Source organism: Aspergillus steynii (assembly GCF_002849105.1).
Source record: "Aspergillus steynii IBT 23096 chromosome Unknown P170scaffold_1, whole genome shotgun sequence".
NCBI lineage: Eukaryota > Fungi > Ascomycota > Eurotiomycetes > Eurotiales > Aspergillaceae > Aspergillus > Aspergillus steynii.
The window spans coordinates 489,278-506,294 of record NW_020194398.1 but is presented as its reverse complement, the minus strand read 5'-3'; the positions used below and the strand labels follow the sequence as shown (position 1 = coordinate 506,294).

At 51.8% G+C, this 17,017-nt stretch overlaps 5 protein-coding genes across 5 annotated transcripts; 2 read left to right on the top strand and 3 right to left on the bottom strand.

Annotated features, from left to right (window-relative positions):
- Positions 1-33: 33 nt before the first annotated feature.
- P170DRAFT_396454 (uncharacterized protein) lies at positions 34-2,678 on the bottom strand (the record flags this gene model as incomplete). The annotated part of the gene is made up of 6 exons (XM_024846117.1): positions 34-281; positions 351-766; positions 819-1,752; positions 1,884-2,123; positions 2,235-2,498; positions 2,552-2,678. The coding sequence occupies 6 exons, from the start codon at positions 2,676-2,678 to the stop codon at positions 40-42; spliced, it is 2,223 nt and encodes a 740-aa protein (XP_024709081.1). The 3' UTR covers positions 34-39.
- Positions 2,679-4,653: 1,975 nt separating this feature from the next.
- On the top strand, positions 4,654-5,713 carry P170DRAFT_460135 (SDR family NAD(P)-dependent oxidoreductase; the record flags this gene model as incomplete). Its single annotated transcript, XM_024851914.1, has 2 exons — positions 4,654-5,244; positions 5,302-5,713. 2 exons carry the CDS (start codon positions 4,654-4,656, stop codon positions 5,494-5,496), a joined length of 786 nt encoding a protein of 261 aa, XP_024709080.1. The 3' UTR covers positions 5,497-5,713.
- Positions 5,404-8,085, bottom strand: P170DRAFT_4722 (Zn(II)2Cys6 transcription factor). Its single transcript, XM_024852921.1, has 8 exons — positions 7,681-8,085; positions 7,595-7,623; positions 7,300-7,478; positions 6,618-7,244; positions 6,469-6,556; positions 6,081-6,404; positions 5,894-6,023; positions 5,404-5,807 (listed from the first exon to the last, which is right to left on the bottom strand). Exons 1-8 carry the CDS (start codon positions 7,707-7,709, stop codon positions 5,516-5,518), a joined length of 1,698 nt encoding a protein of 565 aa, XP_024709079.1. The 5' UTR covers positions 7,710-8,085; the 3' UTR covers positions 5,404-5,515.
- Positions 8,086-8,114: 29 nt separating this feature from the next.
- On the top strand, positions 8,115-9,736 carry P170DRAFT_460133 (zinc-binding alcohol dehydrogenase family protein). The gene is made up of 5 exons (XM_024851913.1): positions 8,115-8,296; positions 8,366-8,500; positions 8,580-8,789; positions 8,848-9,215; positions 9,292-9,736. The coding sequence occupies exons 1-5, from the start codon at positions 8,149-8,151 to the stop codon at positions 9,472-9,474; spliced, it is 1,044 nt and encodes a 347-aa protein (XP_024709078.1). The 5' UTR covers positions 8,115-8,148; the 3' UTR covers positions 9,475-9,736.
- On the bottom strand, positions 9,571-11,336 carry P170DRAFT_324635 (PEX28-32 family peroxisomal membrane protein; the record flags this gene model as incomplete). Its single annotated transcript, XM_024843336.1, has 3 exons — positions 9,571-10,888; positions 10,956-11,093; positions 11,176-11,336. Coding segments are annotated over 3 exons (1,617 nt in total), but the record flags the coding sequence as incomplete, so codon positions are not given.
- Positions 11,337-17,017: the final 5,681 nt, after the last annotated feature.

Below are 17,017 nucleotides of genomic sequence, written 5' to 3'. Positions count from 1 at the left end.
GTGATTGCCAAATAGAAACATTTAATTAGTATCCTGATTTTAACTGGAAATATGCTGATCGCGACAGATATCGGCGTATATATCCAGGCTTTCTCCAATAATACCCAAAATTGCCCACATGCCATTCCCTCGGATTAGACGAGCCCAAAGCTTCACTACAAGATACGCCAAGTATTTACAATTGGAAGGAGACACAGGCTCGGGACATAGGTCTTCGTCGCCCGATGTTCGGCCTTCCTCGACGATGTCGCTGATCCAGTTTATCGAGCGACTTTCATGTTCTATTGCTGAATGAGTACCCGTAAAATCACACTTTGGCCGCTGAGGGGCCGTTAGGATTTATAACATACCGTCAAGAGGTCTTGTGGCAGAAGTGTCGCAGATGTGGTACAGCCATTTGCAAAGAAACACCGCGAACTCGAAACCACAAATCGAGTGTTGGATGCTCCACACGAAGGCATGGCTGCGCGCAACGAAATCTACTCCGAGTTTAACAGGTATGCTGAGGGCATGGGTTGCATGAAGCATGGCGGGAAGAAGATGGGGCCCGTGAGGGAGATCTGGCAAGTTGAAGAGTCGGGCTGCAATTTGTGAAGGGTTGCGAGATTCCAGGACTTTATATGGGCTCATATCAAAGGCGAGTCGGACGTATGCAAGGCCAAGAAGTGCGGTCGATGTGAAAGTGACCGGTCCGTTCGGGTTTCGAGGATCGAGGCTTGATTCGGGAGCTCGTTGCCATTGCAAGGTCCACGCCCGAAGGGAATTCCTAAGTGTGTTAGCAAGGGTAGAGTCAAATTGACACAAAAATGGTCACTTACCGCATGCCTTCTTTTTGGGCGATTAAAAGAGCGTTCCCGCCATCAACGGCTGACCCGATCGTCCGGTGCGCAAGAGTTATTCTTTGTATGAGAGGGTGGAGCAGAATGTAATTCGCGAGAGGCGACGGTACTGGCTGAGATGAAGACGCATTTGAGTCCAGGACCCCTCTCTCTAAATGGTGAAGTGCATCCTGGAAAAGCATTTGCTCCTGATGGCCAGATTTATGAATTGCTGACCATCGTTCCTGATTCGGAGATATCCATTCAATGCAGGTGCATGGAAGGCGAAGGTGGACTTCATCGGTTAGAATGATTGGAGGCACCCCAAATGCTATACTTTGTAAATTCAGCCAGGCGAAGGAAAAGAGCTTGATCCTTCGGTGTGTTTCCTGCTCAACCCAGGTATGCCAGTCGAGAGGAGCAGCTCGGAGAGTCTCTTGGCTTTCTTCTAGTCCACCTTCTCGGACACATCTTGCTAGGAAACTTTGAAGATTGAACGCTTCTCGTAATATCTCTGGCTTGCTTTGCCAAGTTGCAAATGCAATAAGATAGAGTGCACAGCGTGTCTCAGACATCAGCCCACGGCATGTGAGCTCACCAGGACTAGATACCTGGCCTGTATTCGCGCAATTCGTATTCGGATTTGGAGCAAGGTTGATACTGAGCTCTCTTTCTTCTCTCTCTTGCATTTCCTTCTTTAATATTGTCTTGGCGGCATAAAACAAAATGACTGCTTTCCGGTGCTCATGCCGACATTGCGCTCCCAGAGCAGCCATGGATAGAATGGTCTTGGCGTCACAATTATCCAGATTAAATGATGGTATATGCACAATTGGCACATGCGGATAGAAGCTGTCAAAGAAAGCGTTTGCGAACCGACTCAAGGAATGGCATGATGGCAAGGAAATGGTTGTCCCGGGAGTCTGAACCCTTTCTAATTCTTCGAGCAGACGGTGCCGATGCTCCTCAGTGACTCTCAGAATCGGTAAGGTTAGAACACCAAACTCCCCTATTCAGTATTTGCATTAGAATTATCACTACGAAGATTTAGACTTGGTGCCTTACCTATTGAATCTTTCTCGGCTGGGAGCTGGGTAAGAGAGTGATCTACATGTACAGAACTTGAACGCTCCTGCCGTCTAGACACACTCGATGGTGTCGGCATGGAATAGTAATTAGGCTCTTTGGCGATTATTGGTGCCAGACCAAGCTCAGTTGGTAGTGTCCAGTCAGTCAGCCCCATGCTGTGACTGAAGGATACGAATTCCTCCAACGGATCATAATCATCGAGGAATGAAAGGCCTCCTGCGTTTCGTCAGCTTTGTTAGCTTTAGAATTGATATGTTCCGTTATATACGGCATCAAAACCGGCAGCTTTTCCTTATAAAATTCCAACTCTCCACTGATAACTCATACCTGGCTGATAACCTTGCATCTGCCCTTGGGACTCCACAGGGTCTACATGTCCACCCGAAGACCCAGGAATAACCCAAGGGACATCTTCAGTGTCGAGATGGTCACTTTGTATTGTTTGAATTTGGGAGCTAGCTCCCGTGGCTGGGGATGGATGCTGCGTTGACGGTGTGATCGGTGAATGGGTCGCAGCATGATGGCGCTTCAGTAGATCGCGTCGAGCAAAGGAAGCACCACAAGCACATGTATATGGCTTCTCATTTGTATCTGGAGTATATCAGCTCTATTCACAATTGGTCCATTGGGGTGTTGCGACATACGAATGCGGACATGTCGTTGGAGATGTTCATGGCGCCGAAAATGACGCTTACAATGAGGGCAAGTTCGGGGCTTCCGGCGGGAGCCCGGGAGAATCTCGGAATTATCGTCCGGTGGAGATTGGTCCATGCTCGGAGAGAACGATAGATCTTCAATAAAGAGGCTATAAATGTGACCGATGGAATTCTGCAAGAAAATAGAAGGTGGAAGAAGCTGGATCGCCTCCATTGCATCTCCAGATGATGCCGAAGCCTGTTAATCAGCCCGGAGTGGAGACCTCCACCACCTCCACAGCACCTCCAACGACTTCGACTTCCTTTTCTTGTCCCTTCTTCGAATGAAATCCATGTGGATTCCATTGCAAATCAGTGGCTATGGGTATTTACTATCTTAGTCAAGAATGCCGAAAATGATTACATCTCACAGAGCACGAAGCATTGGTCACTCTTGAAATAAAACACTGCAATCTGATTGACTAAAGAAAACTCATAAATACTGCTTCGCTCGATCGCAAGTTTCTCCAGCTGCTCGAGGGTTCTTCTCTACAGGGATAAAAAGCACCTAGTGAATCTCTTAACACGTAACCAGCTCCCGACTACATGTACATAGTCTACGCAGTAATCAACGCATGGCTCATAAGCGCAACAGAATGGAGATGAGCTTCACTGCAGTAGAGAGAGTCTTTTGATTGGCGACAATGCTATCTCGGGGCGCAATCCTAGCGGCATGCAACGCGATTAGGACATTGTTGGATATCCTACAAGTCCGGTTGGTGTGAGTCACGATGCTCAAGGGGGTGTATACTGAGACTAAGATGAAAAGTGGACAAGACCATATGCAGTACTCTGCGGGTGGACCTATGATATGTCGTTGTTTCATAAGATCATCGGCCCGTTTAAGTTAGCGTTTACAAGTGCTGGAATGGAGATTTGGTGACATGGTCCTATTCCCTACTTATAAGACGTAGAGATACTACTGTAGGTGGCCTAGCGGGGTCCAACAAGTCTCGATAAACCCGGACAAGCTCAAACCAGCATGGGATACACTCGATTCCGACTCACCTCTTTTACATGTCCACACCATTTTCATCTTTCTAGGGAGTGTTTGACCTGGAGTCAGTGTCCTCAGTAAGAAAGATGGCAACTAATGGGGATATTTGCAAGCAGTATATTGGACCAATACCACAGAGATCGCGTGTCACAATAAACATTCTGACATCCGGAACCGGCCTTCACCATGATAGCTGCAGTATGCTATATTAGTAGCGAGATGCCGGCTTGTTACACAGCGGGACCCACAAAGACCTAACCATAGGATCCAAGGGATTTCACAAATGCCATGCCTGCTAGACGATTGATCCCATGTTCCTGGAGAATTGCCACCCCAGGCACTTCGCGCATCCACAATGAGTTGTGTCTTTTCTGGGTCTTGAGCTGGTGCACAATACATGACGCAGAGCAACCAGGCGATGGAAGAGAAATCGGTGCGAGGTTGAGTCCAGAGTGAGGATGGATCTATTCCTAGCAGTCTTCCGCATTCAGACTCGGGCGTCTTTTCTCCCACGCAATCTCGCGAGAAAGTCCAGCAGCAAACCAGAAAGGATAGCGCCCCTCACAGTCTGCAATGCTCGTCTTCGAAAACTGTCTGGAATCCGCCAAGGCTGACGGCAGGTCGGAAGCAACCCGTGCCCAAAATATCGTCAAGGTTGAAATCAATCCCTATTGTGTACATCTGTAGATATTTGTTAGTAGCAAGACTGTTCTGGTTGAAACTTGAAGATCACCGCCGAATAGAGTTGACACTTGACAGCATCCAACCCAGGCCAGTCAACGCTTGTTAGTCAACCTCCGGGGGCTTTAATTAGGGTTTGGGGACGTCCTAACGGTCAACGGTCGTTTCATCCGTTAACATCCCAGTCCTCTTGGCGCAGTATCTGGTAGGTACCAGGTCGATCACGGCCATCACACGGGTCGATAACAGCCCCGCAAAGCAGGCCTCAGCAGACACCGATCCAAGAACGTCCTGACAAGTTTGTCTAATATCCATCGCAGCTTGACTACGTTTGAACTATCTGCCAGACCCCTCGATTCGAGCCACACAGACCATGCATATTCCCAAGGTCCCTGTCTTCCCGGTCCTGAAGGACAAAGTTGCTATCATCACGGGCGGTGCTCAAGGGATGGGCAAGACCACCGCGTCGGTATTCCTACGAGCTAAGGCCAAACTAGTGATTGCAGATTTAAAGGCGAATGGCTTGCAGACGGCCGAAGAGCTCTCTCCCCTTGGGGACGTTCGTTTTGTGCAAGCGAATATCTCCAAGGCCGAAGATGTCCAGAGTCTCATTGCACAGACGGTGAAAGCATTCGGCAGACTTGATGTGGCGATTAACAATGCTGCCATGACCCCGGACAAGACCCCCTTGGTGGAGTTTGATGAAGACTACTGGCGTCGAGTACTCGATGTGAACCTTACGGGCACTGCGCTGTGCTGCAAGTACGCGATGCAGCAGATGCAGAAGCAGGGGTCTGGAGGGTCCATTGTCAATATCGCGTCGATTAACGCGTTCATGCCCCAGCCTAATATGCCGGCTTACACGGCGGCGAAGCATGCGTTGCTGGGATTGACCAAGCACGCTGCAACGGAGGGAGGACCGTCGGGCATTCGGGTCAATGCCGTTGCTCCGGGGGCCATATTTGTACGTGTGCCTTTTGTTCTATCGTGCACTACTTATTGCTCTTGCTAATGACTGCAGAGCGAGATGTCGACCAGTGCGTTGGAGATCATGGGTACCACGCACGACGAATTCGCGCCTAAGGTTAGCAGCCTGAAGCGTTTTGGACAACCCGAGGAGGTCGCGCAGGGGTCGCTTTGGCTTGCGTCGGGCAGCTCGTCGTATGTAACTGGTATTTGCTTGCCTGTGGATGGAGGCTTCCTGTCGAAATGGTAGTTTTGCATGCCAGCATCGGTTAGCCGAACCCCCAGAGTCTTCTCAAATCAGCTGCTCGATCTGCCGTCTTCCAGCCTGTCTCCCGCTCAATCAAAGCCAGGTGCTTTAGCAAGATAATCTTTTCTGTGGCATACTCTTCGCTGGATACTCGTTTTCCATTGGCGTTTCGATTACCATTAACAATGGGACCGACCCGAGCGGGGCGAGTGCGCAATCCGTCTAGCTCGTAGAGCTCATTGTAGCATGTGTTCTCACCCTTAAAAGCTGCTCCCGCTATATAAAGAGGCTGCACCTGGTTTACCCAATTGGCGCTTTGTGAACAAGCCCTTAGCATGAAATTCTGATAGTCTGATTTTGCAATCCAGGGATCAACAGCTGACCACTGCCGTAGACTTACTGGGAAGTATTTGATATGGAGATACCTGCCAACTCTCGTGCGTGCCATACCGTTTCGCTCTGGGCCTGAGGCACGAGACCTGTTTGAAGGAGTAGGATGGACCCCGCGTGGTAGAATGTACTGCCGCAGACTAACCATTTTGTCATTAGTGACATATAAAAAAATGTTCTGGAAACCAAATACTTACTAGACGATGATCGACTAAATACCACCGATGGAAAGACATTAGGGGGCGAAGGGGTTTCCCTCACCAGTGGAGCAACCTCAGTAGGACGAGATCGATACCAGGTCTGAAGATCATCCCACAGAGCATTGCAGGACACCCCGATAGAATCATCGTCACGACCAGCGGGGGCCAATAAATTCACAATCCTGGCAAATGTGAGGATAGAAAGATTGCAATAGTCATCAATATCTCCTTTAGCGGCGACAGATTGTAACGACATGTCGTCCAACCAGAAATCCGTTGGAATCAGGGTTGAATTTCCACTGATAAATGCCGCCCAAATATCTTAACATCGAGACAGAGTCAGCTCGCTGAAAGATAATTCGCCGCCGAAAAGGCCTGAGCATACCAATGCGAGCAAAAGCCCAGAAACACGATTTGACTATACCATTGCTGGAGCCATTCCATTTCTTGGCTTGCAATAGACTTGCGCAGCCCTAGAACACACCGATGAGTCTCAATTAGGCACTAGAAGGGTTGATTTCCCCACAAAGATACCTTTAAATGTCGTCTCCATTCATACACCGGTGAAACCATCATTTCGTACACGCAGAGAAGCGTACAGGCGGCCAATATTGAGGCATCAGCTTTAGCTGGGGCCTGACGAATCAACAACTGAACGGTGTGTTGATACAGTTCGAGTGTCATGGCGTGTTGGAACTGCTCAACATTATCCCGTTGGCGGGAAGCTAGAGCCATGGCTGCCGCTTCAAAGGCTGGGGCTTTCATCATGTGATGGATACTTTCAACTGTGAACTGCATTGACGAGTCTGTAGTATTGCACCAGGTTCCTGTTTCTTGCAGATATGATGCAATTAGGTGGGCCTTTTCTGCTTTTGACACCGGTAGAGAGAGCTCATGTAATGAAGTATCAGAATATGCTGCTTGCCCTAGAAAAAATGGCGTTATATAGCTGTCTTGGGGGGTTGAAGAGGCAACATTTTGAGGTATGGACTGTCCTGAATGTGGAGTCCAAGGAAGTGCATGGTGAGAATCAAACAGAGCGGCGGGTTCACGGCTAAAATTATCGCCACCGTCTTGCGAAGCATAGATCTCTTTTAAATCAAAAGCGTAGCCATTTTCAGTAAGGTACTCATTGATGATCTTCTGCGTTTCATCAACGATCTACCATCATGTTAGCGCGGTAGATCCGATCTCAAATTCAAGGCTCGCCTACTACCAGGTATTTATTAGGCTGCGGATTCTGAATATTTTCCCCTGCTTCTACTCTCGCCAAATCGACTGCATCATTATACGACAGAGTTGAATTCCGAGAGTGGTGGAAGGACGCCTTCAGACCATACACACAAGTGTGGCCTCGTAATCCGCAGCTCTTGCACGTTGGACGCAATCCATCGCCTGGATACAATCGACAAAGCTAGGTCAGTCGTATTCACTTCTAACACGAAAATAGAGAAAGGAAAGAGAGAAAAAAAAAGTCTGGGAAGCAAAGAAAACGTAGATGGATGACACACACTTCCGGCGCCGCCGCCGACAATTAAGACTACAGTTGGGAGTATGTCAGTGCGAAGTAACGGACTAACAGGCCTAGAACACATACCATCCCAGCCTTGTCCTCTTTTTGACCATTTCCACCCTCTGTGTCACGCAATCCCAAGAGCAGGATCGAGACTAGGAATTGGGGGAAGAGGAAACGAAGGTGGCGGTTGGGGTTTCTTTCAGCGTTGCTACATGGGCATCTAGTTTCCCCACGCTGTCACCACTCGAAACCAAGTGGGTAGCAAGTTGGAGGACAGGCAAGTGGAAGCGATCGGGTCTCAATCATGGGAATTCCATGTTTAGTCAACGTGGCTGACGGGGACTGCAGCACAAGCGTGATTGGATTGAGTCGATAGAAAGCGGCGCTTCCACTTTCCCTCGGTCTCATTTGTCAGCGTGGGGGAGGCCCGCCTGACGTCAGTTGACTAAATCCGAATTCTGTCAGATCTATAGATAAGTGGCTTGGGACCCCTGATAGCGACGATGCACATTGCAATTCAGTCGAGACAATTCGGAAACAGCTATCATCATGGGAGAACATCCAAACACCTCACTCGTGGTGCGCGTGCCCGAAGGCGGATCACCGAAGCTGGTGCTCGAGGATCTGCCCCGACCTTCTCCAGGCCGTGGACAGGTCCTCGTGAAATTGTCGCATGTGGCGCAGAACCCGACAGATAGTACGTGATCATTTTTTGGAAACCTGCATGCTCAATTTCCGAGTGTGGTCCGCGGCTCATAGCTTCCAGTTCAATCATTCGAGTCGAATGCTTTCGGAGATGGCGCGGTTCTCGGATGCGATTATGTCGGCGAGGTCGTTGAGTTGGGAGACGGCGTTAGTCGACTGGCGAAGGGCGATGTCGTGGCAGGACTTATATGGGGAGGCAAGTCTCGATTCTATTGGCTTTCTCAATCTAGGAGCCTAGAGTTGATGAGCATCTCGTACTAACATTATCCTTCTAGGCGAGATCAAGGGCCTAGGAGGCTACAGCAGCTACAGCATCGCTGACGAGAATATCTGCTTCAAGCTTCCTGTCGGGCTGTCCAGAGAGCATGCCAGCACGGTGCCTCTCGCGGCGACAACTGCGTGGCTGGCTCTCTTCTCGAAAGACTCCCTCGGTCTGGATCGCTCCAATGCCGCCGGCACCGGCGTTCTCGTCTGGGGTGGAAGCTGTATGTCCCCTTCTGTAATACACGAGCGTTCATGATCTAATTCACAATCGCCATCCAGCCAGCGTTGGCCTCTACACCGTCCAGCTCGCCTCGCTGTACGGCTTCGAGGTAATCGCGACCTGCAGCCCCCGTCACGCCGATTTAGTCCGATCCTACGGTGCCAAGCATGTCTTCGACTATCGGGACGAGAAAGTCATCGAGAAGATTCAAGCCACGGTGCCGAACCTCAAACACGTGTTCGACACGATCGGTAATCAGTCCTCCTCGACCCTCTCCTCGCAAGCCACGCAGAAGAACAGTCGTCTCTGCACGGTACGCCCGGGGAAGGCGAATACCGAGAACGTCACGGCAGACACTCGTGTCACCGACGTCTTGGTCTGGACGGCGTTCTTGAAAGATCATAGATATGGCAAATTCCATTGGCCGGTAAGTGTTACCCCCTATGCCCTCGGGTGTCTGCGACGGATTGGAAGTTGGTACTAAATGCCTGGTACCAAATTAGGCCTCGAAGCATGACCATGAGCTGTCGCGTGAGCTCTTTGAGAACCTGCCCAAATGGTTGAGTGATGGGACTATCAAACCTAGCGAACCGAAGGTCTATGAGGGCTTGAAGTCGGTGGCCGATGGTTTTCAGGAGTACCGAGATCGCAAGATCTCGGCATATAAGATTGTGTACAGGGTTTGAATGGGTCGCAACATTCGCGTAAAGAGATAAATACTTTATACATTGAATTCAATCTCAGGTCTTTAGCGCTCAAAAACGGGCATCTAAGAACTAGTCATCTTTGACCTCGTCAGAGCTTCGGGGTTTGTCCGGCTCGGTTGGCATACTTATCCGATGCACAATACGGGCCCATCGCCTTCGCCTCCATTCTCCCATCGCGTTGGATCCAATACCTCCCTTCTCTTCGTAGTCCTGCGAGGCTCGCCCCTTCATCTTCTTCTTTCCTTTCTTGCTCTCCCCCTTCGAGGAATATTTTTGGCTCGATTGCTCGTAGTCGTCGTAGCCTAAAGTCGTGGTCATTTCATCCTCATTTTTAGGGGGCACCGTGGATGGGAGATCCCAAACCCAGCCCCCAACTTCCTCATTAGCCATAGGGCTTTCCGAGTCGCTGGCCGAGACCTCGAACCCGACTCCGGTGATCATGCGCTCCACAACCCATTCCCGACAATCCAGATCCAGCTCCCACTTCTTACTTTTCCAGGCCCAGCCCCGAGGAGCCTGGACATCCTCGAAGAACCGACATCCCTTGGGTCGGTCGCCTGCGATTCGAAGTGGTGATAAAGGGTCATAGGGCATAGAGCTGAAGACGAAGTGTTCCCACTGCGACTCAGAATACGGGGCAAGAGATCGATATTGGATTTCAAAAATCTCGACTTCACGTTCCTCGGGGAACGAATCCAAGGAGATATCAGTCAACGAGCCCAGTAGAGACATAGTTGCAGATGGCGTGGGTGGTAGGCCCAACATGTCCGATGCGTCTTTCTTGATGAAATTGGATCCGGGGGATTGGTCTGCGGTGTGGTCCGCGAGTTCACCTATCACGCCCTGGATAAAGTCCTGCAGACTCGGATGGTTGGACAGGACGGCCGCATTACCGCCAACTAGGAGGATGTACCGCCATGGGAAGAAATGAGCACACACAAACAGCAGAACGGTAATGATCGTGCACAAAAGGAACACATTCGAGGATAGCTTTTCATTCGAGAAGTTAGTCAAGGGCGCAAACACAGACACGGTAGCATCGTGCATATCGGAGAAATCGGCCATGACGTTCTGTAAATCCCTCATGTTCCGAAAGAAGTCTTTCGAGGTTTCCGAGGCCGGTTTGATGGTTTTGGCCGGCGCCAGCGCCGGCCCCTGGTACGAGTAGTATGGCGTAATACTAGAGGTAGAGGTCGACGGTGGCGGGGGGTGTCGCGCCAGGAAGGCGGGGACCATCACAAACAGCAAAATCGACGCGATGGGAATGATCACAAGTAAATGAGGATCGAGGCAAACAAAGGAGTATACGAAGAGGAATGAAAAGGTATGGGACGAGTGCTTCCAACTAAAGAGCCGCTCCAGTTGGTTCTGAAAGGAGAATACAATCCCAATTCTGTCGAATATCTCAGTCGTCAACCATCTTCAACGCTACGCAGTGGGAACTGTTCGGCCTGATTTACCTCGCATTGAATCTGCGGAAGTTGTTCGCCATCAGCGGCAAACTGAAGGCGGGTCGCTTGGCATCGGCGCCGGCCTGTCTGTCGGCTGACGTCGATTCATCGTCAACGTCCTCGGCGGGGATGACTTGCTGAAGGAGCCTGAAACACCATCAATATCAAACCGACGCGCGGGATATATGACGCTGCGTGGCGAAAGTAAGGCGCCAAAGGAGCAACATACTTTGCGAACAATTTGTCCTGCAGAGAGCGACCACTGCTTGAGGTGGAGCGCCGGTGACCCGCCGAAGTTTCAGTGGAGGAGCCGTGGTTTTGCTGCCTGACAGAGATTACGGGAACGGGTTCGTTGCGGTTGACGACCGCGTCTTCGGTGTATTCATCCATGGCGATAGACCCGACGCCGGCAGCGAGAGGAAACGAAGGAAAGACGCAGCATTTCCGACGGCGGAGAGAGGGGGACGAGATTAAGTTGAGTTGCAAGCGGGAAGCACATGCAGGCGGAGCGCCGTAATTACCGGCCGTACCGCCGAGGATGGGCGGAGGACACGACGGACGCAGGGCAATACGCCGGCCGTACCGCCGATCAGGTGAGTGGGTAATCTTCCGCCGCGGTTTGGGCTGTTTGCAGCGACCTTTCCCGAACAGGACGGCGTCCGCCGCAAAAAGGAGCAGGGGGGGCAGCCTTAGGCCGGACTCTGCGTTTTAGTGCCCTCGACGTTGTTTACCAGTCCAGGGACTCCACCGCTTTTAATTATTCTTGTTGTTGTCGTTCATCTTGTTCTGGTGGATTTTTTTTTGTTCGTGTGTTTTTTTTTCTCCTGCGCTTGTTTATGGCCTTGCCTCTCCAGCCCTGAAAAGTGACAACCGACGTTCCCAGTCTGATCGTCCTCGTATGTATGTCTGGTCCCTTTCCCCCGTTGGCTGGAGCCCGTCCATCCTCCCGAAAGTCCACCCGGAAGTGTTGCCCCAGGCAGACTTTCTCCTCTGCACACCACCGTCCGCTTCAGCGCTGATAACTCCTATTTCTCCACCCCTCTAGAGATTGCCGACAAGTCGACAAAAAAAAAATCTACGAATTTCAATCCTCTGCATTTCTTCCACTATCACCCACTCGCCTCTCGAATTCATCCGCCCTCCAGAACAGACACTCCTGTTCTCGATCCCCGCAATGGACCGGTAACGTCCATTGATGGGTCGCGCGACGGTGTTGGTCAAGGCTCTCCTTTGTTTGAACAGCGAGAGACCGTTGACTCCTGAATGCCATTGCGATCGGGTTTCCACTTCGGATCCCCTATAATTTTCCTATCCAATCCCGCCCGAGACCAGTCTCCTGCACGTCCGCAATTCTCTCTGTCGGGCTTCGATGATGCCAGAAAAGCTACCCTCCCAGCCAGCTCTAGGGAAGGGGCTGTCGCGTAAAGATCATTCGAATTCCTCCAGTCCCTCACGATATGACGACTCCGGTTCAGGAGGTAAGGTTGACCCTCTGCGGTGGTGATGACATGTGGGCCGTCGGAGTCGACAAAGACTAACATGCGTCGTGGTGAGTAGCAGAAGGACCTACACGACGACGATTACACAAACACTCCTCCACGACCCTCTTGTCAGAAGCATCCTCCCAACCCTCAAAAACCGGCCCGGGCTCTCGTATCAGTGTGATGAACAGAAGGAGGTTATCGATCCGAGATCAGAAGGCACCTCAGGGCCCGCGACCGCAGGAACCATCCCGGAGAAAGTAAGTTTGGCTGCTGGAGTGTTTCCTTTGCTGTCTTGTCGACGCCGTCAACTCTGTCCCATCGCCTGCATTGCATTCACCGTCATTTCATCCCGTCAGACTGCTGTTCAATTTTTGAAGGATTTCCGGAGCTCTAACTCGTATATTTTCTTTTCTTCACAGCAATACATCCGGCTCGTTCTTTCACTCCGGAAACTCATCAATCGATTCCACTAATGATTCCACGCAAAGCAACAACTCCCGTATCAGCCTCCGATCGACCAGCATGGGTACTTTCCCAAAAATGGAGGACAACCAAACACCCCCCGAAAACGCCGAGTTCCTTGCGCCGGTCAATTTCGATGACTTTCACAACAGCATCGTCGCGGAGCCGAGCTTGAATCATTTCCCAATGCCGCGAAGCGGCGGATCTGGATCCGATCCCCATTCGAACAATCCGTGGCCGAATAGCCACGAAAATGGCGTGTCCGGGCGTTTGAGGAGTAATTCCTCCCGACGGAAGAGCGTGTCAAATCAAAACGCATCGGCCGACGTGGCATCCAGTCGAACACCGGGCTCGTATGCAGCCAGCCGAAGTCGTCGTCAGAGTATTGCTCAGACGGGGACGACCAGCACTGCAGCGCAGCGAGCTCCTCGCAAATCGATAGGGCCGGGCTCCATTCCTACAGCTGGCTCTGCACGACGGCAAAGTCTGTCGGCCAGGAAGGCCAGCGCTAATGCCGCCCAGCCCCAATTTGATCAAGCGAATTTCCTCAGCCCACGAACGCAGCATGTCGACGCTGGCTCCACGGATCGCACAAAGCTTACGGCGAACTCACGAAACATTAAGGCGAAGTCCCTGCAACCCCCTACCAGAGACCCCGGGGAAAGCTTCTTGGCAACGTCTAGCGTTCCAGACCATTCTCGATCTTCCTCGACGAACGCCGTTCGAACGCCAATGAAAAACGTCGCGGACACAGCAACGACTCCGTCCTCCTCCAACAAACGAATGTCTGCCATGCCACCGCATGCGACGGGCCTGGGTGCTCGCACCATTAGTCCCACTGATGCGCGCCGGATGAAGCGCATGTCGACGGTACCTCAGACACATCCAATGCCCCATACTCCCCCGACCCAGACGGAACCTCTCCCTCTGCGTCCTCGCTCGAGCGCCCAGTCTCCTTCGATGATTCCTCGAAAGAGTGTGACCCCTTCTTCGACCAGAACCACCCCGGACCCCAACCGGAAATCGTACAGCTCTGGCTTGTCTTTGTCATCCAATACAAGCTATAACTCCGCGCGGAATTCACAAGGTTCTCTACAGCATCGCTTATCCCAAGTCTCGTCGTCGCGATTGCCCACTCCCAAGCCTCGTGCAGAGCATGCGACGGCCGACGAGGAAGTACCTCCTGTCCCGGCGATTCCTAAAGCATACGAATCTCCCAAGAACGAAATTGATCAACCCAATTTCGCCCCTCGCAAGTCCAGTCTACCACTGGATATTCACCTTTTGAAATCCAAAGTTGATACAGACTCGGATACGAACCCGCAAGCAAGCGTGACGGAGGACGATGCTTCGGACTCCGCTCCTGGCCGAGCCATGAAGACACCCGAAGCCAAACCAAAGCCATCCGGTGGTCTTGCTAAGAAGAACCTGCAGCCCCTCAAACTACCGCCTTTGAACTTGCTACCGCTTGGAACGCCGATGACAACGAAGATCGAAGCACTCCGTGAAAGGGAAGAAGAAGCCAAATCGCATACGCCGACGGGTCAGATCACGTCCAAGACGCCTAGCACGCCCTTGACAGCGTCAAAGGCGAACTTCTTCTCTGTCCAGGATGACGATGACAATGCGCCGCGAACCCAGGCCAGAAGCAGCACCGCACACTTTGTAGTGAGCACCTCTGTGCCTCATTCTCTAAGAACCGCCAGTAGCTCCAGTGCCCTGGGATCATTTGATAACACACCGGCTGGCGCAAGAGCGGTCTCCCCCTATATATCATACACGCTGCCGAAGAGCAACAGTGACCTCAATTACATCCGCCAGAAACCGAGCGCCGACTACTCCCCTCGGCCGGCACAGCCCTACAAACTGACCGGTCCTCGTCCGCAAACGCAGTCTTCTGCTTTGTCTTCCAACGCGGAAACCGTCAGCCAAATGTCAACCCCATCCGATGCTGACAACAACAGCACGTCTGGGTCCTCGGTCCGCAACAAGATCGTTGTGCCCCGGCAGCGCAGTGCCTCGAAGCCCCAGCCGCCTCCTGATGCAGCGACGACCGATCCCAAAAAGCGGGATCCCATGCCCCCTCCCAAGATCCCGGCATCTGCAACCTGGAGTAACCTGTCGACGACTAAGAATACAAGTCCGACACTGAAGCCGACCTACCTTAAATCAAGGCGACAATCTTCCATGATGAACATGGCCAATCCGGCATTGAGGAAACCCAGTATCAGCAGTGACCAGAGTCTTGCCTTGGAGCCAAGCCCCTCCAACGAGTCTGGGGAGAGTGACACCCCGCAACATCGTTCTACATCATCTATACTCTCCCCCGTTCACAAGATTATCAATTCGGCGAAGTCGAATGCTGGAGCTCACTCAGGATCCACCGATCCTGTCAAGGACTCTGATGTCCAACTGGCCGACGAGGAGATGCGAAAGCTTGGAAGTCGACGCAAAGACTTCGAGCACGCCGCAAAGGAGCTGGACGAACTCCGCAACAAATCTGCACCGCAAGACCGTGTAACCCCCGGACAGGCTCTCAGGATGGCGAACTTGAATATTTTTGAGCGGGGAGAAATCATCGATTTCAAAGACATCTATTTCTGTGGTACGCAACATGCCAAGAAACATGTGGGCGACCTTCATGCCCAGGCGGCCAATTTCGGCTATGATGACGATCGGGGTGATTACAACATCGTCATTGGTGACCACCTTGCCTATCGATACGAGGTGATCAATGTTCTGGGCAAAGGAAGTTTTGGGCAGGTCGTGCGATGTGTTGACCACAAGACTGGCGGCCTTGTCGCGGTCAAGATCATCCGAAACAAGAAACGATTCCACCAGCAAGCTCTGATCGAGGTGAACCTTCTGCAAAAGCTAAAGGAATGGGATCCTCATCGCCGTCACAGCGTAGTCAACTTCACGCAGAGCTTTTATTTCCGCGGCCATTTGTGCATCTCGACGGAACTTCTGGGCATGAACCTTTATGAATTTATCAAAGCCCACGACTTCAAGGGATTTTCCCTCAAGCTCATACGTCGCTTTACGAAGCAGATTTTGGGCAGTCTCGTCCTGTTGCATGCCAAAAAGGTCATCCATTGTGATCTCAAGCCGGAAAATATTCTTCTTTGTCATCCGTTGAGCTCCGAGATCAGAGTGATTGACTTTGGCTCGAGCTGCTTCGAGAACGAGAAGGTGTACACATACATCCAGAGTCGGTTCTACCGCTCCCCAGAAGTCATCCTCGGCATGTCGTACGGCATGCCAATTGACATGTGGAGTGTAGGATGTATCTTGGCTGAACTCTTCACTGGGTATCCGATCTTCCCGGGAGAGAATGAACAAGAACAGCTTGCCTGTATCATGGAGGTGTTCGGGCCTCCGGAAAAACACTTGATCGAGAAGAGCACTCGCAAGAAGCTGTTCTTTGACTCTCTTGGCAAGCCGCGATTGACGGTCTCGTCGAAGGGTCGTCGTCGACGCCCGAGCTCCAAGGAGCTTAGGCAGTCTTTGAAATGCGACGACGATGCTTTCCTCGACTTCATTGCTCGTTGCCTGCGCTGGGACCCTGCTCGGCGTCTGACCCCTCATGAGGCACTTCGGCATGAGTTTATCACCGGAGTCAAACTGCCCCCACGACCCCGGACATACACCGTGGGGACAAATTCTCCGGCCAAACGTGGGAACATCTTTTCGAACCCGTCATCGGGTCGTCCTCTTCCCGAGCCCCCTGCCACCAGCCTCAAAAGCGGCAGCTTCGTTCGCAGCCGAGATGTGTCCGGCAGTTCTCCAGTCAAACCTCCCGTTGGCAAGCGACATTCTACTGTCAGCGGCTTACCACCGTCAACCCCGGGCAAGCGAGGCATCAGCACCTCCAACACCACACCGGGGTCTGCATTGCCTCGCGTCGCCGCCAGGAGTATCAGCGGAAAACCCGACCTCGCCACTGCGGCAGCTGCGACAAGCCTGGTGAGCGGCAAGACTATCGACTCCGACAAGAACACGACCACTGACTAGCATACAGAGGACTAAATAAAGCGGCTGACGAGCGTTGCATCTTTTTTTTCTTTCTTCCCTTTTTCTTTTTTTCTTTTTCTCTTTCCCCCCCCCCCCTTTTCACTTCTTGCA